Genomic DNA, 27,936 nt, shown 5'->3' on the forward strand with positions numbered 1-27,936 from the left:
TTGTCGAGTTTCTTAGCTATTTTATTTATTGTCAAAGGCCAGGCTATGAACAGTCCACCACGTTGTTACAACAAAAGGTTGGGGTTAATATGTTCTCCTTTCACTAGATTAAAATTACTAATGTTTAATTTCGTAGGGACGAAGACTGAATTGGAGACGTTAGATCTTTATGGGAAGAAGAAATGCGAATCGAGAAAAGAGGCAAACAAATTTATTTCAAGAGATTCTGCCTTTGAGATGTTCCAAAGTTTTTGAGCAAAATCAACCCAGATCGATAGAGTTGATAACTGCTTTTGATTTGTTTCCAGTGGTATTAAGATGAACCAAGTCATCAACGAGACGAAAGCATTTGAAGGCGTCTATACGAAACTTTCTTCAGTTGTCGAGCGTATTATCCAAGATAGCTTCGAGAAGTCATCCGTTATAGGTTGGTCTAGTCGATCTCCGTTTCAAATAGTCTGTGCTACATTGTTTCACGGCTCGTTGATCTAAAATAGATATAAGAGAGTATTATATGAAAGGCTAGACTAGAGTCTACTTCTGACTGAACCCATATTTTGAATGTTTTTATTGCAAGCTTTTTGAACTATTTTTTTTTGCTCTATTTTAGAATGAGACTGGAAAATCAAAAAAACGAAGAAGAACGAGGAAAATCTGAAAAGAAAGAAAAGGTTAAGAAGTCAAAGCCACCGACGCATCCTCAACCAGCTGAACCTCAAAAAATTTTTATCTTACTGATATTGTCTTTTCTCTTTATCTTGAATCTAGGTGTATGTGGCTTTATTTTGGAGTGTCATATGTGCAGGTTATATGTGCAGGTTTTGAACTTTAAAAGGCAGAAATTAACCGTCACACATTTTTCAAAATTCATGTTTAATTCAAAAAAGGCCTAAGTCCACTCTGCAAGATTTACTAAGTTGCACCTGGTACGTAAAAATATCTACTCTCCAAAAGAATGCCTTTTTATTGAATAAAAAAAACAAGTTCAATTTATGGCTTTCAGAAAACATTTACTTAAAAGCTTTACTATCAAAAATGCTTTCAGAATAATTTTCTCAAAATGACCAAAATGGACTTAGGCTTAATGAATTAAGGCTCACAGGACTTAGACCCCTTTTGAATTAAGGCTCACAGGACTTAGACCCCTTTTGAATGAAGGTAGCGATTTTAAGCTAGTGACTGTTTTTTGTCCAACTGTTCTCATCATGATATGACCTGAAGGGATGAAGTAGAGTAAACAGTTTCGAGGTTTCTATTGTAATACTCCCATAACAATCACACAATGCATCGCTTTTTTTTAAGAAAAATCAACAAATGCGATAAGGGATATCTGTGCATTATTTTTAATGTTTTTATTGCAAGCTTTTTTAACTACTTTTTTTTTGCTCTATTTTAGAATGAGACTGGAAAATCAAAAAACAAAGGAGAGCGAGAAAAATCAGAAAAGAAAGAAAAGGTTAAGCCAGCTGAACCCCAAAAAGCAAAACCATTAACCAAATCATCCAAAACTAAACAGTCAAGGAAGAAAAACATTAATAGCACCAAAAAACAATCAAAGCCAGTAAGATACTTACAGATATTCAATAGAGAGTTTTTCAATAGAGAGCATTGTACCATAACTCATCTCATTTTGAATGTCCAGGATCTCTCTCGTTGCTCTTTACTCATTTCAACCATTCTAAATTGCAGAAGGATAATTAAATAATGTAAGGAAGGTTTATATCGTGATCTTCTTTTTAAACAACTTAGTTTTATGAATGAAAAAGCATTATATTTATTGCGATTTGTTTTCACCAAGTGGGTTTCAGTGGAGTTAAAATACCTCAAAGCATTTATTTAAGGCAATATTGAAAACCTCAAAAAATTTTGGCTGGAACTTATTTTTCAATTTTTCAATTTCAGCAAACAGAAAAATCAACTGGAAAGTCGAAATCAAAAGCAAACAAATCTGAAAGGGCAAAAGATTCTGTTAAAGACAACAGTGGTCCAGAAACCAGTAAGCGACTTACGTTTTCTAATAAATGCCAAGTGATGATTTGAAGCTAGTGACCGTTTTTTTTCCAACTGTTCTCATCATGATAAGACCTGAGGATGAAGTAGAGAAATGCTGTATTAAATTGACACGAGAAGAATATTTCTTTTAAGATAATATCAAAAAATAATTTATTGTTTCAAGGACCCAACCGACACTGCTTTTTCTTAGATTCGTGTAACTTATGGCATGTCCAAAAAAGAAATAATTTTTGCACAGCGAACTGTGGCTATTTAAACATTGATTTGAATAAAAATTCCCATAATTTGGAAAGCATTAGCCAGCGGAAATGCAAAGACTGAATAAGAAGGGTACCATGATGAAGTTTCCCTGTAGGGGTATAACCCAATCGTTTACACCCTCATTTTCCCGAAAAACCAAAAAATGCTGACGTCAGCAAAACTTATTTTTAAAATAACACCAGTTTGTCTAATGGTATAAACATGATATTTGGACACCATTAAAAGGATCATTTTGAATATTTTTTTGAAATTTTGCTGACGTCAGCATTCTTTTGCTGAATTTTTTTTTGCTAATTTCGGCTTTGGTCCAATGTTCATGTTTATACATGGATTGTTTTTTGTTAACTCTTAGAAAATATCACCCAACAATTCCACATTTTTGATGTGTCATTTAATTTCTCTCTCATAGGATCGAGAGATGAGTCAAAAGGAGACAGATGTTATTAAAGCATTTCATGAACGCCAAGCCAGCAAAATGAACAATTTCAATGGTTTCTTGGTCGAAAAAGTTGACCCATCCAAGAACAAAAAGATTAAAACAAAAGAGCGAAAGAACTTTTTGGAGAAGTCACCAAAAACCAACAAACCAAGATTTGTGGTAAGGTCAGAGGCGTCCAAAAGTGATGCTTCTCGAATCGCATCCAAACCATCATCATCATCCAAGTCCATCTAAAAATCAAAACTTTCTCCAGTTGACTCACCACAGCCTCAGACCGTTCTATCGTCAACAAGAAATTCACCATCATCTTTCAATCAAGAACTGACTGAAGTCACTGCCACCACACCAATACCATCAACAGAACAATCTAAATTGCCCTTGACATCCCATTCACCATCCCCAGTCAATCAGTTATCAGATACTTCATTAAGTAAGTCATCATCGCCAGCATTGTCCTCTACAAAACATTCCTTCTCTACTTTGTCCTCAATCAGTGAATTGTCTAATACTTCATTAAATAAGTCATCATCGCCAACACTGTCCTTTACAAAACATTCCTTCTCTACGTTGTCCCCAATCAGTGAATTGTCAAACACATCATCACCTAAGTTATCCCCAAGATCAAATTTGCTACCCTCATTCAGTGGACAAGAGGATCCTCTCCTGTCTACTGCTTCAGCATCGCATGAATCAGGTGAATGTTCTAAGTTGGCAGAAAATGCACCAAAGAGATCATTGTCATTTTCCTTACAATCAGAAGGAAAAACACCACTTCCTAATAACCAAACAAGCAAAAAGATACCAGTTGAAACAATAATTGCAAGGAATGCTACCCCAGATTATATCAGGATTGGGTCATCACCTAGCCGCCATGACCCTCCATCTGCTGCTACAAGCATTGAAGAACTAAGAGATGAGGTCAAAGCACTCAGAGTTTTCGTAACTGAAGAATTCAAGGACATAAAAGACAGACTGGACACTTTGATTTCTGCACAAACCAACAACAATCAAACTGATGAATTTTTAAATTATATCAACACAGACAGCATCAATCCATCGTATTTGTCCCAGTTACAGTCAACAATTTCACCACAATATTCAAGACCTTTCAATGCACGCTCAGATGAACATCCTCAACATCACCACCAGCAGCTAAGTCAACAAGCCTCCAGCCATCATCTTCAACAACAGCCTGCAATTAATAATAGCCAGTTACAGCAGCAGAGCCAGCAAGCTCAACTACAGCAACAAAGCCGACAATCTTTCAACCATCAAGCAAATCAACACCATGGAAACACACCATCGACAGCAAACCAATCTTCCCAAGAGATAGAGGATATTTTTACTCTTTCAACAACATCTGAAAATAAAGATCCAAGAGTAAAATTAGCAGCTGAATATGGTTTTGAATTGATCAAGGGAAAGTTTTCCATCAAAGAGAAACTAACATGCAGAACATGCAACATCATTTGCCGTCAAAAGTTACAACAATTTGACCAGAGAACAATGACAATGATCAACGACGCAATTTATCTTAAATTTGATGTTCCTGCAAATTTAAAACCATTTGTTGAACAGTCTATGACTGCAAAATTGAAACGGCATCGGCAAACTCTAAGGACACAACTTATAAAAGAAGGTAAACTGGAGGAAATTTTACAATGAATTCTCTAAGGTGTGGCCAATCTAATTTTGTCGTTTTATGGCCAAGAAGCAACCCAAAGAAAGGGCTGGTCAGTCGGGGAAAAAATAAAAATTTAAAAAAGCACCACCAAATCAACTTAATTTTTTGTCAGGCATGTAAAACAACTAACTAAATTGATCTCACTTAACATGATTTTGGTATTTGTCTCTCTTCATTTTAAGAGTCTATATTTGAGAAGGAAGTGTTTTAAATTCTGACAATTTTCATCCAGAATTTTTTTGGCAAATCTAATATTTTCAACTTTATGGGACAAAAATATAGATATATGGCAAGATTAACAAAATAATTGAGCCTGGATCATTGAAATAAAGCAATTTGATTTGTTTTTATTACAATTTAAGATATATTGAGGATTTTGTTTCTTGTAATTATAAAGTTCTCAGTTTTTATATTTATTTTTCTTAGTGTATTAAACACTTGAGGTGAGGGATTCTTTTTCTTGAGAAAACAGCCTTTGTTTAAAAGAAAAACATTTACAAGAAGAGATGTTTGTGACACATTCAAATTTAAAAATGGATAAATAATTTTTTTCACAGTCCAACAAAACAACTCGAGGAAATCAATGAGGTGAAATTTGCGAGTCTGTAGTTTTTTCCGTGCTTAAGTCTAAACAGAGCTTTACGCCAAAAATACATTCGAATTTTAAAATGTAAACAGCGCTTTGAAAATCGAATGTTTTTGAGTGTTCACACGAGCGCGCAAATGTTTTCGAATGTTTTGAAACAATTTATTTTAGTAACTACGTTTAATCTGGACAGTCTGGAGAATCTTATTTGTCTCTTGATCTTTCGAAATCATTGAAATCCTTTTTTCTGAGAGGGGAAGGACTCTGATATTTTCTTTTTCTAAATGTTGTATATTCTTTTCATTAAATAGAGTCAAAATGTATTTTCTTTCAAAGAATTATGATTTATAATCAGGAAACAATTCTCAGTATATTGTACTGTATTTTGGATGCACAAGTTTATTGGGAGTTATAGCTTCAGTTTTGATTTTTATTCACCTCTTTGTTGTTTACAATTCTTTATTTTATTCTCCAAAAAGCTGTTATTGCAAATTAAGAACCAAGAAGATGGGAAAAAGAAAGAACCAATTTTTCTTCAGTTTTGAGATGTTTTTGAATTTGAAATGCTTGCTGGAGCTCAACTGCAATAAACCAAAGGTTAGTTAACTTTTATTAATTGTGGATTCTTGATGTTATTCAAGTCAAGCAGATGACAAGAGCAAGAGAATTCTCTCACTGTCAACTGAAGAAGGAGTTGTGAAACTTCTACCACTTCAAAATTGGTCGAAATTCATGGAGAATCCAGCCTGACTCAGCTCATTATTATTTGCTGGCAAATGCTAAACCCCCTTCACTCACCTCACTTTAGATATTTAATTTCCCTACAGATGAGCTAAGGCTCTTTCATTTTTTAATATCCCTATTCTGGCAGAAAGTAGATTAAAATGCTTTTAAGAGAATGGAAGTATAAGATGGGTATTTAAGCTAACCATCCCTGTCTCACTGAAAGTATCCTCTTTATCTCTAAGGAATGACACAAACATTGATTTATATTAAATTTATTTATATTCTTTCTTTTTCTTCTTCAGGATGTAGAAAGAATGGATTTCAGATGGTTTTGGAGTCATTTTTTCTGGATTTTTATGTCTGAGCAACAGAAAGTTTAAAATATATCGTGCATTGTGTATCAAAAAGTCACCTTGTTTTGTTGTTTTAAATCTGATATCTAGTCCTTCAAGTTTAGATACATCCCTGTACTATGAATGACCAATGAAATAATTCACAAGAAGAATAAAATTAATTTCTTTCCTTCAATTTTTGCAAGTTTCTTGATTTTTGAAGTTCATTTTGGGTCATTTCGCTTGTATTTTCTTCCCCGCCTCCTTCTTAAAAAAATTCATTTTTTTTCTACGCCAATCAGATTCCGCGTCTTTTTCCCGATCAGCCAATCACAGTGGCTTGAAGAGGGCATTACGTAATTCTTCATCTGGTCTGTAATTTTGATGTTTCCTAGAATCCAATGAATTTTCTTTAGCAGAGTAATGGGTCCCACTAAACCTGCAAATGCAGCAATTGTATTGGCTATCAAAAAGCCATTTTAAATTTTCTTGAAAGCCAGATAAATTGCGGACCGAACCGTGGGTCGGGGCTATTTTTTCATGGTCTCTATCTCGAATAACAGGAGATCAAAGTCTGGACTTCGAAATTTCCTTGGACAAAATAACTTCCTGAAGAAAATATTTAAGCCTTAAAATTAGCCCGACCATAGATCAGGTGCCCCTATGTGCAGGCCACCCTAAACAGTTGTTTTTGACCCTTAACTCTCGGCCGAGTCGTTGCTTTTTTTGATAAACAGCTATTTTGGGACCTTACTTCAGTGGTCGTTTACTCACGATTTTTGACAGTTTTAACAAAAGAGTTTGCCCTAAACTTCAGTTAAAAGGTTATATTTTCACATTAAATCAATTAAACAATATTCTGAACTTGTTTATACGTTTAAATTTGAGCTCAATACTCTTCATTATGAAAATCGCAAAATTTGATAAATTTTACAGACCAGAAAATTCACCTCATTGACACACTCGAGAATTCACACCTCATTTTCATTCCCAGTTCTTTATAGTCTTTGTAGGTACGGGGCGTCCACATAGTACGTACGCAAAGATTTTCCAAAAATTTGATACCCCCCTTGTACGCAGAGAACAATAGAAATGATTTAATTTAAACAATAGATGTACGCTTTTGCTAAACCCCCCTCTTCCCCCTTCACTGCGTACATACTATATGGATGGCCCCTACTTTTAATTTTTTCATAAATTCTTTTAAATTCACAATTGCTTTCTTTTCAATCAGCATCCCTATACTAATTATATTACATTATTTTATCTACGAATGTTCCTCTAAAAAGTTTTCTGAACACAATTTATTTATGAGATTTAGATTTTTTCAAAAGAGATTTTTGAAGAGTAAACACATGAGTCAAAATGCCTGTTTTAACATTAACCTTTTGAAACAGAATTCACAAATTTTTTCCAAAGCAATCCATTATAACTTAGCTTAATTATTTCAGTATCACCTCACAAATTTTGGCTAAACTTTATTTTGGTCATTAATTGGAAAAACTTATCGATTGTATCTGGAGGGAATGTTTCGCATCTGAAAAAAGGGTCAGTTGGGCATCAGAAAGCATGTCAATCCAAATTTTCTTATTTTCAGACCCCGTTGCCCTTGTTTGTCTGCATTCGTACTCATTTCAAATTTTTACCAATTACCCCGACTGAAAGCAAACATAGACGGATTTCAATGTTTTGATTTTGCCCAGGCAAACTGATATGGGCGGGCAATTGCCCGTTTTGATAACTACCAGTTATATCTCTTCAAAATTTATGAATAGTAAGCCTATATACCTCTGAGAAAACATACTAAAATTTATTTTCAAAAGTTACCACATCGTCAGAACAAAAAATCTGCTCGCCTCTAGCTAATGTTATGTTCTTTTTGCCTCCAAAAAATTGGACGGTAAGTCACGTGAGTGAGCAAATGACATATCATGAAACCGGTCCATACACAGATCGACTTGACCCCATCCCCCTGTTTGTTTTTGTTCGCTTTCTTGTCGACCCTCCTCCCTCAGCGACGAACGTACTTTTTAAATGCTCCCATAATCGCTTACGACCATCTGGCCTAAAATAGGTGCATATAATAAGTGTACTCACTATGATATTTTCTCCACAGACGCATGCTTTCAATCAAACTTCAGTAAGGATGGGTTCCCAGGAGATTCTGTTTTAGCTGAAATTCGAGACAAAATTCAAGTAAGTAGCTCCAGACCAGGCATCAATCAAGCACCAGGACAAATAAAAACATGCCACATTCAGTCGATCGTTTGCGTCTTAATCTTGAAATGGATGGAACTTTATTTCTCATTGAAAAGAAGAGCTTTTAAAATCCTAAAAAAGACTTACCATATAAAGATTATTTTGTCTTTCATTCCAATTTGATTCCACAGTCCATTCCATGCCTTTTTCAGAAGTCCAGGCGAAAAAGGTCAGGGTGATGTTTGTTCCTCGTGAAATGTCTTGCGTCTGTTTGAAGAGTAATTTAAGGAACGGACAGAATGTAGGATTCGCTGTTGAAATTTTTGCTGTTCTGTAAAATGATCACATTTTTTGGAACGTTCCGAATAATATACTAGTTTGTTATGATTTATTGTTCGCCGGGAAACGTTTTGACCGGTCAAAAGATCGCACCTAAGACCGGTCCAAGTTCGAAAAGACTCTTTGGTCAGACAGAGAATGATTGATCACACAAGTTTTGAAGGAACATTTGAGAGAACTCTGACACAATATTTACTGATAAAAGAGGTATTTAAAACCGGTTCGATAACCGCTTCGCCGCTCTCGAGCCGCACATTTTACCGCTCTATCCGCATCGAGTGCGATCTGATTTTTTTTTGTACTCCAAATCGCTTGGGAGGTCACAAATGGTTAGATCAATATTCTTATTAAAAAATATTTCTCATAAGTTACCACCCCTATGTTTTCATTTCTCCTTGTATATTGCGTGTAATACTTGTGGTTTGAGTCTATGCATGTGCAATATATAACGGGGACATATGCAGGATTCTTTAGTGGAAGTGACTGTTACTGAAATTTAATTTGCACTTCTTTATATATAAAATTTCTAATCTCTTTGTAATAATTGCCATAGGATAGACACTTCAAAGATTTGGACCGCAAACTTCAAATAATGACAATAAAAGACGTTGATGAAGTTTGGCCTACCATCGAACAGGCCTTGGCTGAAGTGGAAGATTGAACCATTGAAAGTTATTGCCATAATGTGTTCTGTAACATTAAAAGACACCATTTGCCGGATGGAGAACAAGTTTTAAAACATAATATTTCTTGTTAGTGCACTCAGACATTTATTTTCTGCAATAACTTGGGTCCCTTTCATGAAATGTAATATAGAAGTTACCAGTAAGATGTATTTTAAGTTTTACTCTGTAGAAAAATATCTGTTAATTAACATATACAGTACGATATTGGTAATTTTCATATTGCGTTATTTTTATTTAGTGTCAGTAACCGAGGAAGTGAGCCTCCATATCATTTTAATGGTGAAGAAAGCTTTCCCTAAAACCAACAATATCTACTTATTAGATGTACATGAGCCAGTGGCGTAAAAATTCCTCCTGATAAAGATTTTTAACGTTCAAAGTAGTGAACTGCAGTACAACATTGAGAAATATAGTAAGATTAGTATCTCTGTTTTTGTTAGGGATGCAAAGTTAACTTTCTTTTACAACGATTTTGTAAATCAAAGCGAATATTCTCATGGGATATCCTGTAAACAATTACTAATTAACGGTTTCATTGTTTTATCTAGGTGAAAAATGGATTATAGTGACGATGACGATGAAGAGGATCTGACAGAAACTAATGGTGGGAGTTTATTCATCCTTATTTCTCTATAAAAGCTGATAATTATCATCAATCATCTTTTGGAAACCGTCCATGACTTTTGGTATTGAACTTCCCGAAAAGCCAATATCTAAAGAATTTTCATAACGCTCATCCGTTTTTTTGTGTAAAAAGTCCCTTCTATTTGCAGGACGATCTGACATGAATGATAGTAATCCTAGACAAGAAGTTTGCAAGTGAACCAGAGTTAATTTTATATGATCTCGTGTGACAAAACATTCTAAAACAAACAAACTTAATCTGATGTTCTGTTCCCATGAGAACTAAAAAAAGTAATGATTTACATAAGTTCGCGGGCTGCTCTTTAACATGTGACGTGTCGTCATATGGTAGCATAGAACACAATATCTTTGATGTTATGTCTGCGAAGTTTCTAAATCATTTTAAATTATTTCATTCTAATCCACATTCAATATTTTTTTGATTACTTATAGCAAAACGTCTAAAAGCACTGGAAGAAGATGTAGACATGAAATCAAATAAGAAAGATTGGTTCCAGGCAAAGTACCCTCACTCGTGTGTGATGAAGTTGCTTTATATGTCACGGGACATGATAGAAGATAGAGAGTTAAGTTCCAAAATTTGGGAGGAGTCGGTGGACAAACACAAAGAATTTACGCTCAAATTTACAAGTCAAGAAGTGTATTGGAAGGTGAGATACATGATAAAGTGATGTGCCAAAGATACAGATCCTAAACGTAATGCTCGAAGAAGCTCGCCAATTTTACCGGCACACGCGTGCTTTAAAGAAAAGTATTCCCCGATAGTTTTTCGTTACTGTGATATGTATTTATGGTACGACTTTCTTTTGAGATATTTCTCATTTATGCAACTTTATGGAAATTGAGATTTTGTAACCTCCCAGGAATTTATTTTTGCACATATTGAACTTAGCGCGCCATTTCGTGCAAAAGGTAAAAAAATATGGTATATTCATATAGAAAGTAAATATGTAAATGCTAGAAAGTAAATTCTTGGCAAATGTTGGAAAGTTAAAAAGAATCAACTTTGGAGGCTTTAATTAAACTTCCTATTTGTGAAGAAAATATTCTTGTAATCGCAATTTTTAAGCTAAAAGATGGAAGAAACTGTATTCTAATGCCGTGTTTTGTTTTTAAGAATTTTTACAAATCTTCTTTAAAATTCACCGAGCTGTAAATATTTTTATAGTACTTTATTTCACGCTAAAAAGAAAATGTACCATTCAACACCGAAATCGTCTTACATTGTTCTTCATTTTTCTTTGAGATGTTAGAAGGGTTTTTTGCTCGATTTCTTTGACAAATTCATATTGACCCAGAAGTGATTAAATAACATTTTTAAAAATCCGTTTGCTATATTTTTAGGTCATTTCTTACATTATCATCAACTGGCAATTTCGACTAAAAACTGCGAATATATAACAATGTTCTTCAGTTCGTCGATATGTTAAATCAAGATCTCGTTCTCACCGCTACTTAAAAGTCAAGGACTACTTTTGGTTGATATATTATTCTAACTAGGTCTTTTTTTAAATTGACCTTAATGGAGTCAAAACCTCAAATAGACATGAAATGGGTCGGTCTATGTAGTCATCAGTTCGATTTTTTTACAGGGCCTCTAAAACTTTCACTAATTGTTTCATGAAAATTCAACAGGCTGACAATAAATTTTAACCCTCTATACGGAATTTTACAAAATATCAGACTTTAAAACTGTTTCGAACAACGAAAACGACGTTTTGAGCTTTCGAAATGACTCGAACTTAAAGCTACTGTTAGGTTTAGACAAATTTGAAACAAATTTTGAAAAGTTATCAAAAACGTAAAAGGACCGAAAAACTATACCAAATGACCGAAGAATAGCATTGCCAGAATGCAAAAAAAAAATAACGCAAACCTAAGCGTTATGGCCAGTTTGAGAGTACGACACGAGTGCATGCCAAATTACCCCTGAGAAATGAATTTTAGCTTTAAAAAAAAAATCTCATACCCGAACCCTAGACCATCATATATAGAACTTAAGACTACTTTAGGAAGGAATAATTACTTAGGTTTTGAAAATTGTCAAAAAATGGAAAGACAAAGAAAATGACAATGGGTCATCATCACCATGTCATCGTTTTGTCATTTTTATGATTTTTGAAAAACTGTCAGACTACCCAAGATTTTCAAACCTAACTCTAACTAATCACTATCTTAGGTTTGTGATGCAGATTAGGGGTTTACGCCCGGTAAACCTAGGTTTGTACTTTAAAACTTGGGTTTGCACTTTGTTAACCTAGGTTTGCAGTTTGAATAATAGCATATATAGTCCTCTAACATTGTTGAAATCGCTGACCATATCAACTCATAGTCATAAGAACGAAGAAGAGACTGGATGTGACAGGCAATCTGATTGGACTATGTTAACATAATACCTAGGACATGGGTTACTGTGTTAGCTCGGGGGCCACTTATAACTTTTTGATAGACTGGATGGGCGCTGATTAGTTGCCGGGTGTAATTTGATAGGCTCCACTTTTTGGCTTTGTTTGAGGTGGTAGCAAACCCGAACCGTAGTCTGGTTTCACAGTCTGTAAAATGTCTGTTTGGAGTTATGGAATTCGCTTCTCAGTTCCTATTGGTCAGAAATACGAGAACAATAGGTTCAGGGAAGAATTAGAATTGATTGGTTACTCATGTAAACCTTAGTAAAAAGTCCTAAACCCACAAACCTAGGTTTAAGGGGGGAAACCCAGGTTTACGAAGCGTAAAATTGGTTTTAATTCATAGAGTCTGCTAAACTGCGTGGGTTGCGTGGGTGCGTGGGTGCGTGGGTCGATATTTTTGCGTGGGTCATTTTTTTGCGTGGGTGCGTGGGTCAAAATATTTTTTGCGTGGGTCAAAAATTTTGCGTGGGTCAAATTTTTTGCGTGGGTCGAATTTTTTGCGTGGGTCGAATTTTTTGCGTGGGTCATATTTTTTGCGTGGGTCATATTTTTTGCGTGGGTCATTATTTTTTGCGTGGGTCATTATTTTTTGCGTGGGTCAAAATTTTTGCGTGGGTCAAAATTCTCTCTGTAATTCGAAAAAATGCCTTCCCTTGAAATTCGAACTGGTCACATCCAAAATGTTGGATTTGTTTTACATAACACGTTTTGGTTTATTTTGTTTATTTTGCATAGCTGTACAGTTCCGTACTTTCTGAATAACAATATGGTGAATTAGTTCCAATAAACGAGGTCGGAAAGAATGTTTCCAACAAAGGAGTGTCTTTTTATAAGAGGAAGCTTTATAGAATGTTTTTAGAAGCTTTATAGCTTCTTATAGCACGCTTTAATCTTTTGGGTTTCCTTTGAGTGTTAAAGAACAAAGCTAATGGCGACAAAATCTGAAATTTTTTCTACAAAAGTTATATTGATTAGGCGACCGATTACTAAACAATTTAATCGTTGTCAATTATTTCGTCCACCCCACTTGTAATTTCTCTGATTTAAGTACATTAAGGCCAATTTAAAAAATTGGACGAAATAAAGACGCTGTACTTTTTTTCAAAGCAAGAGAAAAGGGAGGAAAAAATTCCATAGAAAGAAAAGAAGCGGTCATATCTCATTTTTTTGTTTAAAGTTATAGTGTTTAATTCCATGACACTGGAATCTTGAAATATAGCATGTTAAAATTCAAAAGTGTGATCCTGAAGTGTGTCTACAAAAATTAGACGGGTGTGTGTTGATTCTGTATAATGTTATAGTAAATAAGTGCAGCTATGCAAAATAAACCACAAGGTCCACAAGGTGTTACTACATAAAAACTGTGTGCTTTTGTTTAGTTTTCGTAGATATATACACAACACATTTTTGTATAAGATAACTTGAAAATTTTAATTTGACAAAAAAAACGTCTTAGCTAACTCGAAAGTTTTAATTTGGTAAAAAAATCGAGTTAGCTAAAAAATCACCAACAAAATAGTGACCCACTCAAAAACTTTGACCCACGCAAAAAATAATGACCCACGCAAAAAATATGACCCACGCAAAAAATTTGACCCACGTAAAAAATTTGACCCACGCAAAAAATTTGACCCACGCAAAAAAAATTGACCCACGCAAAAAATTTGACCCACGCAAAAAATATTTTGACCCACGCACCCACGCAAAAAAATGACCCACGCAAAAATATTAACCCACGCAAAAATATTGACCCACGCACCCACGCAACCCACGCAATTTAGCAGACTCTAATTCATAAACCCAGGTTTACGAAGCGTAAACCTAGGTTTGCGATATTTTTGTGCATTTGAGCTTCCATAGTTTTTACCTTGAACGAATATAACGAACAATCAAAATCGTTACAAGAACTTACATATCCCTAAACAAAGTTTCAAGAAAATATTTTAATGCGCCAAGGAGATCAGCGGTGGAGATTGCTGGACTGGAGTGTGGTTCAGGTATACCTTACAGCATTCGTCTCCCTCTCTCTCTGCCTCTCTTAGTTCCTATGGCCCCTCAACAACAAGATTTGGGTAGTTGATTTAAGTTCTAGGCAAGTCTGTCTCTTGTCTGTTATTTCCGGGCTTCATCTGTTCTGGACATCGTTTGTTCCGAGCATCGTCTTTTCCGGGCATCGTCTGTTCCGGTCATCGTCTGTTTTCGGTCCAGTTCCAAACTGTTCGTCTGTTTCCGCCTCATTCTTGAACATATCTACTCTGACTACTGATTCTGTTAGTATCAAAGACTGTTAGAAAGAGGAGATCAAATAGAATTGCAAGTCAACAACCAGCTGAATATCCCCAGATGTATGAGCATCATTACGGTACCTCAAGTTTAGAGCTACAAACACGGAGTACCTGTTAATGGAAACTGATCCAAGGAAGATCCAGGAGTGTGAGGAAAGCGAAAGAAGGGAATTGAACCGAATAGCTGAAGTTGAAAGGAAAATTCGTGGCAGAACACGAGCATCAAGTGTTCATTCAAGCAGTCAAGGATCCAGTAGAAACATTGCTCAAAGTGAATACGCTGGAAGTTGTGGTAGTGGTGGCTCAGGCATTTTAAGGCATGTCCAAATGTTCTGTAATTTTTAATCACCAATAGCACTCGCCAAGAGGTGTTCATTCATACCTTTTTGGAAGCGTATTAGGGTGTAGAATATGAAAAGTGCAATAGAATTCTGCGACCAGATTTGGCATCTACAAAAATACCCAGCTACTCTGTTATTTCTATATTTTTATTCGTTTTAACTAAATGCTATACTCTGAAATCACACGAACAGAGTAGACGGGTCTCTCAGCTAATAGATGTCTGGTTGTCTGTTAAACAAAAAGTAAAACCGATGCCTGGGGTGTCTATAAACAAATAGAAACGGATCGAACATTACACACACAATGACACATTAAGCAAAGAACCCTAGCCTGATGATAATACTCTGAGTAATTCTATGAAATTCATTACGTATCTAGCGCCTCGCAACACGGCTATAAGTGTCAACACACTGCACCCACAGAGCCCTAAGCTAGTGGTAATCTCAGTAATCTTGGTAATCTGGCTAATTCCGCCTTTACGCCAAATTCATTACGCCTCTAGCGCCAAAACAATATCAACACACTGTGTAGTACACACAGAGCACCTAAGCTAGGCCATTTCAGTACTTCACACCGTGAAAAAACCAGCACATTGTACACCAACGGGACCTTGCCAAAGCTAATGCTGATCTCAGATGCCACCATTGAAGCCCTGGTATAAGCGATAATATGTATAGACCTCTTTGAAAAAACCACCACACTGTACACCCACGGGACCTTGTCTAAGCTAATGCTGATCTCAGATGCCACCATTGAAGCCCTGGTATAAGCGATAATATGTATGAAGCTCTTTGAAAAAACCATCACACTGTACACCCACGGGACCTTGTCTAAGCTAATGCTGATCTCAGCCCTGGTATAAGCGATAATATGTATGAAGCTCTTTGAAAAAACCATCACACTGTACACCCACGGGACCTTGTCTAAGCTAATGCTGATCTCAGATGCCACCATTGAAGCCCTGGTATAAGCGATAATATATATAAACATCTTTAAAAAAAATCACACTGCAGAATTTCACGAATTCTGAGAATTTTTTCGAACTAAATTATTTCATCATTAATAAAATCTGTCCACTTTTGACAAAAAGAAGCAGGCCAAATTTCAACGGTTTTTAGTAAACTGACCAAAACAGCAACCGATTTCACTAGTAGAGTGGATTTACATCTAGGAGAGAATCGATTAGGAAATACAATATAAAAAGCACGATTTCTTTTCATTTTATCACATTACAAAGTGAATTTTTCTCTGCGTAAATTTATAAAAATCTTCTGATCCGCTATTAAGTTATTCTATGAATGAAATTTTAACTTCTTCTCGCCTAACTACAATCTCCCTCGAAATATATTGAGATTTTAGTGTACTTTAACGTTTCTCAGAATTTAAAGTTCGGGCGAGAATTGCTATTTTAGCATTTCCACTTTCTTCCATTGAATATTTCGATTTTAGAGGGGTTTGGTGGCTTCTAGGCTATATTCCAAGCCTCATTCGAACAATTTTGAGCTTTTAAATCCTGAGATCCTAAGGTCCTAAGTCTTAAGTCTCATGTTAAAACTCTACTTTCCAACTGTAGTTTAAGACGCTTAAAAATCAATTGTGGTGTTCAAAATTACACCGGTAACTCTCCTTTGTCTCAAATATTTAGTGAACGATTGACACTTTTCAATGATTAAATTGGTTTTTAGTACAAGAACTATTTTAAAACTTCGTTCGTTACTATTCAGAAATAATTAATTCGGGGAAACGCGAAAATAAGTCCACGCGAAAGATTTGAAATCTCGTCAACCGCAAAAATAAAACCCAGCGAAATACTCAAATTCCGCGGATGGGCTAAACCGCGAAATTTAATCCCACGAAAATGTATTCCATTAAAGTATGTAGTTTTAGCCCCGAACATCAAGATTCATACTGTGCAGCATGATCCATAATATGATGGTTTGAAAACACGTTGACTGTAGAAGTTATAATTCAAGGCATGATAAGTTATTTTTTCCATAGCTTTTGTCTCTTTAAAAAGAATGGGCCATATATTTTTCTATCTGCGTCAGACCGAAAGGGGCAACAGGATATATATTTTACTAGGAAAAGCAATTTTCGCTAATGCTACTATTCCTTTAGGTTTCAAAGATATCTTTCGGGCATCTGAAAGCTTATGGTGTACAAAACATTTCCAAGACAATGATGCTGAACAGCTTCGATTAAAATGCAAGACGTTGGAAAATCGAGACAGGATAATGGCAGACATATATGGGAGTCAACAAGATGTTGTTCTCCGAGAGGGCCTTGCTGATGCTAGTGACTAAGACGATCTTTCTGCAAAACTGGAAAGCTTAAAACCGATCTGGGAAGAGCTCTGGTTTTTTTGACTGGTTCAAGAAAAACCGTGTACCAAAATTCAACGAATGTTTGGTGATGGACGCAATACGAAAGCATGGTTTTGAAAAAAGATTTACGACCAACGCCTTGGGAAATCAACATCGCGTCGAAAAAAGGTATCCGAAATAATTTTTTCAAAAAGAAAAGCTTGGTGATTTTCCTATGTCATTTACCAAATTAAATCGCACATTCTTTTATAAGTTATATACAACCGATGGGCTGCTGAGGGAAGTTTAAATAGTTGCTATACGAGCTAAGTATTTTTGGTTCAAAATCCATAAGCAACTTTTAGGCTGCAATCTTGATAAAATAACTCCAGCCATGAGCCCAAAATTGGAGTTGCTTATGAAATAAAAAAATGTGTACACACAACCCTCCTTATTAAACTCTTTTAGGAAACTCGAGACTTCAATCAATTATTTTTTAAAGAAACATTGGGCCAAATATGGTTTCGGTATTTCGATTTTTGATCTGCCACTAAACCTTTTACCCTAAAGTTTAATTTCAACTTTAACCGATTACTAAACAATTTAATCGTTGTCAATTATTTCGTCCACCCCACTTGTAATTTGATTTAAGTACATATATTGAAAAAATTCAATAGAAAGGAAAGAAGCAATGAACGGTCATATCTAATTTTTTTACCTTAAGTTATAGTGTTTATTTCCATGACACTGGAATCCTGAGATATAGCACGCTAAAATTCAAAAGTGTGATCCTAAAGTGTGTCTACAAAAATTAGACGGGTGTGTGTTGATTCTGTATAATATTATAGTAAATAAGTGCAGCTGTGCAAAATAAACCACAACGCATTACAAAAAAACAGTGTGCTTTTGTTTAGTTTTCGTAGATACACAACACATTTTTGACAATTTTAATTTGACAAAAAAAACGAGTTAGCTAACTCGAAAGTTTTAATTTGGTAAAAAAATCGAGTGAGCTAAAAAATCACCAAAAAATAGTGACCCACACAAAAGTTGATGACCCACTTTAAAAATAATGACCCACGCAAAAAATTTGACCCACGCAAAATTTTTGACCCACGCAAAAAATTTGACCCATGCAAAGTTTTTGACCCACGCACCCACGCAACCCACGCAATTTAGCAGACTCGTTTTTAACCTATGCTTTAAAATGTTTTAAACTGTTCTTAATATTGTGGCCCTTTTTTGGCCATCAAAGCCTTATGTTCTTATATAAAAAACGTGTAAATAGCAGCAATAATGAATAATCTTTCGTGATCGAGATAGAGAATATCAACACAAAAGAAAAAACACGAGAAGATAAAAGTTTATAAGCTTCTTGTCACTCAATATCTACATGCTCTTTATGCACGAGTCAAAGGTTGTAATATTTTTCATTATTTTCTTATTGTTATTACTCACTTATATATGATTCCTAAAATTCCTTTTTAATGGTGTTTAAATATAATGAGATAAGTTGGAACGTTTCAACAAAGAAACAACAATAGCGATAACTTTTTTGTTTCAACCCCTGAAAAGAAACTCCATCGATGTTGTCCTGAGAACCTAGATTCATGGAAGGAACCCGCATTCATTTAAAACCTATTTTCATATCAGCGCTTAAAGGACTGGTGAAAATTTGATACAAAAATCCAAGAATGAAAACACAGCCAGGGCCACAAAACAATGGATACGAACATATCACGCCTGGGCAGAACAACGAAATGCAACACTTGAAATCGAACTCTTCCTATCATCAGAATTGGATTCTCTTCTTCAAATATTCTATGCCGAAATACGTAAGCAAAACGGTAAATAATGTGAACCAAGCTGTCCTGTCAACATGCTTTCTGGTATTGATCAATTTTAATTAAAGAGAAACAAATGAATACAAATTCTCAATCGTTCGAGATAAGAGTTTTCTACATCAAGATGGGGAAGGCCAGGATTCTTAGAGAAAAAGTATGGGAAAACGACCGAATAAAGCGGATAGCCTGACCAGAACAGAAAAGGACATTTTGTGGACTTCTGATCAGTTTGGTGCAAAAATCCCAATGTCTTTAGTAAACACGATTTGGTGAGTTTTCTCAAAATTTCTGACTCCATTCAATGAAGGTGGAAGATTTCTTTTTCAAAATTTTGGACTCCGTTGGCGTCAAGAGCACCATTCAATGAAGGTGGAAGATTTCTTTTTCAAAAAGGGTGCCAAAGATAACGAGTGTTACCTTTTAGAGGGCATTACCAAAACCAGACAGAGTGGACTGCATGAGGTGTACTGCTTCCATTCCGAAAATATTTGCCTCAAATACCGCAAAATACCCTATAAATTTCTTCCGCTTGTTTTCGTCGAAATGTCCTCTGAATCTACGATCATTTGGTCCATTGTACCTTGCTACCATCCACCAACCAGCAACAAATGTTTAGTATAAAAGTTGGATGAAAATTTGATGAAACGGATGGTCGAAAACTCTCCTTTCAAAGATAAAAGTGTTGCTAGTCCATCGAAAAAGCCAAATAAACTAATGAATCATTCTGTTCGTAAAAATGTGGTAAAAACTTTGAAAAGCAATGGTTACTCAAAGCCCGAAATTATTGCTGTCACCGTTCACAATTCTGAAAAAGGGCTCGATGCCTATGATAGTGACGATGAAGCTCAGCAACAACAAATGTCTCATGCAATTGATAACGTTCCTCCCAGTTTAGATCCATCAATAATAACTAACAGTCCAAAGCAGTTACTTTGCTAATACACTGGCTGGTGAGTGATAACCGAATCCATCGACGAACTTTCAACCTGATTGATCGCAAAGTCCTTTCCCCACCTACTGTAGATCAGCATTTAATTTCAACAATTGTACAGTTAATTTGTATAATCAATGTCCTCCTCCTCAACAGCCGATTGAAGGCCCACCACCCAAAAGGAAACGATATGTGATTTATTCTTCGAATTCGTCTCAGGAGTGAGCTTTTCCAGTTGACTATTTTCTTTATTGAGAGCACTACCGTTCGCATCGTGTCCAAAGTAGAAATGACTTATTGTGTTTTTTGACACATGTATTTTTTGAAAATTATTTTGTTAGCAAGGGAAAATGCAACATTGACCTCGAATTCTTCTCTCTCTCAATTGTTTTTATTTTTCGAAAATTGGAATGACGAAAGCAAATATTTTTCTTTCCAAACAATAGAATGCAACACCTCAGAAGAAGAAAAAAACCCTTCCTCCACTTTGACTTTAAAGGATTATAAAAAAGGGAAAGAAAGTAAATGTTATCCATAAGCTGGACCATGTCACATTTTCATAATGAGTGGGAAAGTTTGTAATTTTTTTGGGTCGCTGATAAGCTAGTTATCGGACAGTTTCTCGTACAATATGAAAATATTTTACTCGCAACTGTCTCATAACTATAACTTTTTTTTTTAAATGATATTCGTCTTTACAAGTGTTTTTATTTGAATTGCATCAGAGTGCATTATTTTTTATATACATATGGTATTCTTTAAAGCATGATGTTATATGATGATATGAGCCCTCCCCCACTGGGGAATGGGCCCTACTGCTTACAAAGTAGGAATTCCTCCTTTTTCAAGTCGGAACGCTTAGCGAAGATTTCCTCAGGATTAAATCCGATGAATATTATGAAACGATTGGCGAGCAGGAGTTAAGTGATGAATTTGATAGGCTCCTTGAAAATTACGACCCAAGAACGAGGCCTTGCGTTTAAAGAAGTACCAGAGGACCAGAACACTTGTATGTTGGCACGACTCGTCATCTGTCTTGAGCGCATCTCACTTTCCCGTAACACTCAACACGCTGTACGACCAAGCCATTTTCTTGACGGATGAGGAATTTTTCCAGAGGACAGGTAATAACATGTGATACTAGACTTTTTGGGGGAGGTAATCAAAGAAACAACAAGCAACATGCTGAATGGACCTACCTAATGATTAACATCAGATGAAAATAAGAAAAAAGTGACAATAATTGTACAAAAATTCAGAATGGAAAAATAAAGCTTGTGTGTTGAATAATGTAAAATGGTAAAAAGGAATTTCCCCAAATACGAAAATCAATTAAACCATTCAGACCCAAAAAACCTTTTAAGCTGTTTTTGGCCCAAATTTGCCCAAAAAAATTTTCCTTAAAAATCTGGCTCCGTCACATTTTGGGCATTGCCATTTTGCATCATTGTGCAAAAAATCAGAAAAAAATAATGAGTCAACATTGAGAAAAGCTATATTTTCTTATTTGGTTAAAGGGAATCCCCACCCCAAAATACAAAAAATCCCGTCTTTTAAGGCGAATAAGAATTTTCCAGGAAAAACCACTTCAGCCATTCTTTAGAGAATCTTGCCCTCCATCTTTGTACAAAAAATCAGAAAAAAGTAATGACAGGATTTTACACAAAGTCCAAAAAACCCTATTTTTAGGCAGTTTTTGGCCCAAATTTGCCCAAATATATATATTTTTTTAAATCGGGCTGCGTCACATTTTAGGCATTGCCATTTTGCATCATTGTGCAAAAAATCAGAAAAAAATAATGAGTCAACTTTGAGAAAAGCTATATTTTCTTATTTGGTTAAAGGGAATTTCCCCAAAATACGAAAATCCGTTTTTTAAGGCGAATAAGAATTTTCCGGGAAAAACCACTTCAGCCATTCTTTAGAGAATCTTGCCCTCCATCTTTGTACAAAAAATCAGAAAAAAGTAATGACAGAATTTTGCACAAAGTCCAAAAAACCCTATTTTTAGGGTAGTTTTTGGCCCAAATTTGACCAAATAAAATTTTTCTAAAAAATCGGGCTCCGTCACGTTCTGGGCATTGCCATTTTGCATCATTGTGCAAATAATCAGAAAAAACTAATGAGCCAATCCTGAGAAAAGCTGGTAACAGACGGACGGACGGACGAACGAACGGACATGGGTTAATTTATAGAACCTCCACCGGGGTACCCGGAGGTAGGTCCAAAAAATTAACACTGTACGATAAACATGCCTTATAAAATCGTCGTATGGTCTCGTTTGTGAAATTTTTATTTCATAATCATAGGATTTAAGGTCGATGTCCAAGAAACAGTGGGGTGACCAGAGACGTACATGTTGGCGCGCTACACGGCAGATAAGAACCAATTGCTGTACAGCGAAATTCCATTGGATGACATTAAAAAATGTGAAGCATCTCCAATCCAGATAAACAAAGTTCCAATAAATGACCAAGTGCGATTTTTCAAATGTAAGCGACGATAAAAATTATAGCTGTTTTTAACCCTTTCCGAACGCATGGCGCATGGGTCACCGGGTGGCCCATGAATCGTGTTCTTATATGATGGACGGGCCACAGGGTGGCCAATAGCTTTGTAAAAGATTTTAACCGTATTCGTGCCAAAATACAATAACATGGTTTTGAATAATGATTTTGAGATAAATTTCCCGTAACCTGCAAAAAACCGCTTTTCGATATCTTGTTTACAACTAGAATTATAAATTTTCAATGTTTGCTGTAAATTTACGCAGGCTAAATCTGTAAGGGAAAAATTGCTCAAAATTTTGGACAAAAAATCACTTTACTCAACTTTTTGGAAAGCTTATGACATGAAATTGTTTTACCCGGTCAGTAATTCAATTCTCTAAATCATATTCAAAGTTCAAGGCGTAAAGCAAATGTCTTTTACTCTATTTCTTTATTCCAAGTCAAAAAATTTGCTATTCCGAAAAAATCTACCGATTTTTCAGTCACGTGACCAGGTGTCAGCCATATTTCAATTTTTTTTTGGTAGTTCAAAACCCTTATTACATGTGAAAAAAATGAGCTATCACTTATCGTGATATCTTTTATCAATCACTTTCTATTGCAATTTTAGTGAAGCCGTCATATAGCCGTGAAATCATGCGTGCGGAAAGGGTTAAGATAATGCAAATTACAGCAAACAGAAAGGCTCTCAAGATAGCTTTAAATCAACTATTATCTTATAGGAGACGCCCCTGCTTGTCAGCTTGATTGCGGCCATCAGAAAGGAGGAATGTATTATTGTTGGGCGTGCGAAGTGGATGGAGACAGAACATACGACCTTGCAATCACTGCAAACCATGTCACTCTCAATTCGAGAATCACTGATATGTTACAAATAACAGCAGGGCAAATAGGTGCAGAAAATTGCAGCACAAACTTTTACGCTGATCTTGATAGAGAAGGCATGATTTCAAAGCTCCACCAAAGAAAGGTAGGTCAAAAGCTAAGGTAGTCAGGACCTCATATCATTTCATTTTTTTTATATTAAGAAAATCCGTCAACATAGCTTACCCTCATATATTTTCTCTCTTACAGGTTTACATTTGTCATCTCGTCGCTCACCTTACTGCAATACGAAATGTTTGATCTGGTTTGATATCATTGATGCGATAATAGTGTTTCAAGCAAAATGTTAGTCAAAGTCGATATTCCCTTGAGAGGTGGTACTCTCCTCCTGCGTTGCTTGCTGACTTATATGAAAACGCATAATTTCGATAATTATGATGACGAGAAGTAAAAATTATATATGTATTGACTTTCCTAAACGATGTGATGTCTATCAAAGTAAAAAAACTTATACATAATTATAGCGATGTGTATATACAATACAATAGAAATACGTGCTTGATGATTAATATACAGGCTGAAATTCTCAAGGTTTCTGAGTTAAAAACTTTCGCGAAATGTATAATCCGATAAAGTAAGAGGTAAGAAATTACAAAGTAAAGATGCAAAATAATGACAAGCAGAAATGTTCGTGCCCTTCGAGTAATCTGTTTCAAATTTTAAATTTAGAACGTCATTTTATGAGCCCCCCCCCCCCCCAGTCACCTTTGCAAATCACGCAATCACGCCAAAGAAATTCCAAATCACGTTATCACGACTTAAATTGAACTTAAATTGCCTTTCGATCACGATCACGTTGATCACGCTGGTTATTCCGATCACGCAATCACGCACAAGAGTGATATCGTTTGCTTACTCGTCTATTTTAATTCATAAGCTTTTTCACATTGGATTGACACGGACGTGGAGCAAGATTGGTCAGAAAGAAGAATAGATTTGAAAAACATTATTTCGTTTATATCAGCATAATATAACAATAGGCCAGACATGTTCTGATATGAAATATGTGTCTGATATGAAACGGAAACTCTTATGTCAAGATTTAAAACCTTCAAGATTCTTAAACCACGAAATTACGTACTTTTTCAAAAACGCCTTTCACACCATCACGAAAACCGCTGGCGGGAAGTTCCGACATTTTTCAAGCTATCTCCCCGTGGCAAAATAAATGAATATTCTAATTGGCGGGATTTTTACTTATGACCTCGACTATAAAGTTGTAAAATTATAAATTAATTGTTTTTGTATGAACTCTGCTAAAAAATCGATTCTTTTTCAAAGACTTTAAAAGCTCAACTATGTTTATCAAAGTGTTTAACAGATGCTCCAAACAACATGGATCCTGTATTATTTTTTTTACCGACAAGGTATTTTTTAGGTATGAGGTCTCAAAAAGCTTTTAAATAGCTTAAAGAAACTATAACCGAACCATAACAGGGAGAGGGAGAGGGAGAGGGCACAGATGTTTGGCGAGGTAATGATAACAAGCCGAAATCTCACTTGAACAGAATTTCCGACATGAAAACAAAATCAGGGCTTAACTTACTAAATAGAAAAACGCTGCTTTCCCCTTAGGTGGTATGACGCGATTTGATTTTTCTTCGCGTTCTTTTTGTATAGTAGGCATTCGAATAAATGTAGATTTTTTTTCTTTTTTCAGAACGTACAACACAAGCTGAAACGTGCTTTGGATAGAATGACCTGATATATAAAGATATTTGAATTTTGATTATTTATAAACCACTACCCTTATTCTTTATCGCGAAAATACAAACTCCTTATGACCCGAGAAGTACAAATTGTAAAACTTGTTAAACAAGTTCGGTGTGAGGAGAGGGACATTCACTCGGATTAGGAAGCACCCTCCTCGAAATTTTCCAACTCACACTAATTTGAAAGCAACAAATTGCAACAATAGAAATGCAAAAATATTCTCCTAAATTGAAATAAAATGTTTCTTTTTTCTCAAAGGCGTTGACCAGAGCTACTTTTTCTTACACTCATTTGAAAGCAACAATATGAAGAAAATATAAAAATATTTCAATTTGAATGGTCACTTTCACTAATTTCTGGATACTTCTTTGACCAAAAAAAACCTTTATCAGGGAAAAAATGTCGAGGTTTAATTAGCCGACCAAAATTTATTTCAAATTCGTTTTTCAATTTAGTAAAATTACAAAATTTCAAAACCTTTATTTCTCAAATTACAAAAAGACATGCATAATGTGTAAATTGCACCATTACATAAGCATATTCGAGGCTCAAAAAATCAATTTTGCTAAGCATAAGGGACTATTCTTATCTGAGTCTAAAATACTTAAAATTTACCTTGCACGCAAGTGGGAATGACAGAAAATTGAGCCTGCCAGAGCAAAAAAAAAAAAAAATTACAAACCAGTAAAACTCTCTGCTCAATGAAGTACCTTAAATGGATAAATTTCGGCGTGGATTTAATTTGGCAATTGACCAAAATAAGATTTGACGATAGATCAATTTCGAAAAATTTGGCGGGGATTTAATTTACATTGGAAATTTTCACTACATTTCTGGGCAAAGCGACGAAAAATTTGAGGGGGTGACGAAATTTTTCCTCAAAACTTGTACTTTTTTTATCCCCTACCAAAACATTTACCCGAAATTTTATACCGCAATCAAAATAAAATTTGAATCTGATATTTTTTTAATTATTTATTTTTCGATTTTTCCAATCCAGCCAGAGCAAGATTCGTTAGCAACCTTGGTATATTAATTCACAAAAATATAATCTGCGCTTTCAAAAGTCCTTTATTTAGATATAAAAATCTGATTTTGGGTCTACTCTCGGGTACCTAATAGCCGCCCCCCCCCGCTAATTAATTTTTCGAAAATTTTCCACCCAGGACATTCTTATTCCATCTCCCCCCCCCCGCTTATTAATTTTTGGGAAAATGTTTTTGAAATTTCCCTTTTTTATCCCAATTCTGCTGATTTAGCCTCCTTTTCAAAAATTTTCCACCCAGGACATTTTTATTCCAACCCCCCCCCCCCGCTTATTAAGTTTTGAGATTTTTTCCAACCCCCCGGCTATTAGGTACCCGAGAGTAACTGTACATTTCAACTTGAGAGTGTAAGGATGTAAAATATTCAACCCCCCCTAACAATTTATTTTGGAATCTGAAGAATACCCATCCCGATGTGAATTGAGCAAGGAAGGAAAGTGAATAGCCCTAAATAATTTGTATCGTTTTCAGAATGACGGACGGAATCATCGCTACCAAAATTTGAATCTGATATTTTGAGACCTTTATTTACCGAAATTAGCACTTTAAACGTCGAATTACAAGATCCATTTTCGAGCTAGTGAAGGAAACCAAATCTTTTAAACGGTTTAGTCGGGTGAAAGTGACGAAATTTTTTCCCGACGAAAAAAAACTCCGACATTTTTTCCCCCGAAGGTAGAGCGCACAATTTAAGGCTTCACTTTTTCTTGCCTGAGAAAGGTTAGAGATTCATTTGTTGTAGATGTTGAGATTCACTTCATTGGGCGGGAGGATAAGAAAGTGGTATTTTATTGCAAGAAAGTAAATAGATGTGAAGGATTTCTCTTGAAATTTATCTTTCCAATTATGAAATCAAATTGAATGATTGAATACATCTTGACAATCGAGTATGATACCAGAGGTGTAAACCAATGTTGCAAAACAATTCTGTAATGAAAGCAATTGAATAATAAACTCAAAATCAGCAAAGCCTCCAAATGTATCTTAGCCAACATAAGTCTTAAAAGTTCTTCCATTACTTGCAATTTTATTTTTCGTTTCGAGGGGTAAATCACTAAAAAGAATATTGTACGCTTTTCCAAAATAAAATCCAAAAAAATCTAAACTTTCCAAAATTTTCCAAAATCACAAAAAATGTTCAATCTCGTACACTTTTTGGAAGTGATTTACCTCCTCGTTTCATTCATACAGATTCATCTTACCTATTTCGAAACGAAAACACCACGATTTTAATAATGCCATTATAATGCCAATGCTATTGTTTCACGTGCCGTGATAGGAGGCAAATCACTTGCGATTTATAGGATAAGCTATAAAAGAGGTACGGAAGTAAATATAGAACAGTTTGTTCAGAGGCAGACGTATGCATACTTGTGAAATTAAAAAACGTGAATCTGGGTTACTTTGGGACTTCGAAAGCAATTACGTCTTTAATATTGTCAGACATTCATCAACGGTGATGCAGATTGATCCAGTTTAGATAAAAAAGCTACTTACCAGTAAACGCCATATTTTACTATTCGAATTCAAACCAAGATAACCAACGTATTTCAATTTATTATTGTTATAAACTTTTTCCTCTGAAAAAAGAAATAGGAATATTACAAACAGAAACTTATCAAATCAACAAATCTTTGCGACTAGAGAGAATAGAAAAGTGAGAAAATCGACCTATATTCAGCAAAGGAACAAAGTAAACAAGTTTTAGATGTGTTGTCCGAAAACCGCCAATCCATTAAGTTTAATACCAACGATGCTA

General features: G+C 35.2%; 1 protein-coding gene and 1 long non-coding RNA gene across 2 annotated transcripts; one reads left to right on the forward strand and one right to left on the reverse strand.

Annotated features, from left to right (window-relative positions):
* Positions 1-610: 610 nt before the first annotated feature.
* On the forward strand, positions 611-9,240 carry LOC136818827 (claspin-like; the record flags this gene model as incomplete). Its single annotated transcript, XM_067075061.1, has 7 exons — positions 611-671; positions 1,397-1,561; positions 1,903-2,028; positions 2,684-2,872; positions 2,981-4,352; positions 8,158-8,237; positions 9,133-9,240. Coding segments are annotated over 7 exons (2,101 nt in total), but the record flags the coding sequence as incomplete, so codon positions are not given.
* A 17,796-nt stretch (positions 9,241-27,036) lies between these two features.
* On the reverse strand, positions 27,037-27,753 carry LOC136818842 (uncharacterized). The gene is made up of 3 exons (XR_010848366.1): positions 27,675-27,753; positions 27,380-27,487; positions 27,037-27,104 (listed from the first exon to the last, which is right to left on the reverse strand). It is a non-coding gene; the product is annotated as an uncharacterized lncRNA (long non-coding RNA).
* Positions 27,754-27,936: the final 183 nt, after the last annotated feature.

Source organism: Clytia hemisphaerica, unplaced genomic scaffold (genome assembly GCF_902728285.1).
Source record: "Clytia hemisphaerica strain Z4C2 unplaced genomic scaffold, Clytia hemisphaerica genome assembly, whole genome shotgun sequence".
Lineage (NCBI taxonomy): Eukaryota > Metazoa > Cnidaria > Hydrozoa > Leptothecata > Clytiidae > Clytia > Clytia hemisphaerica.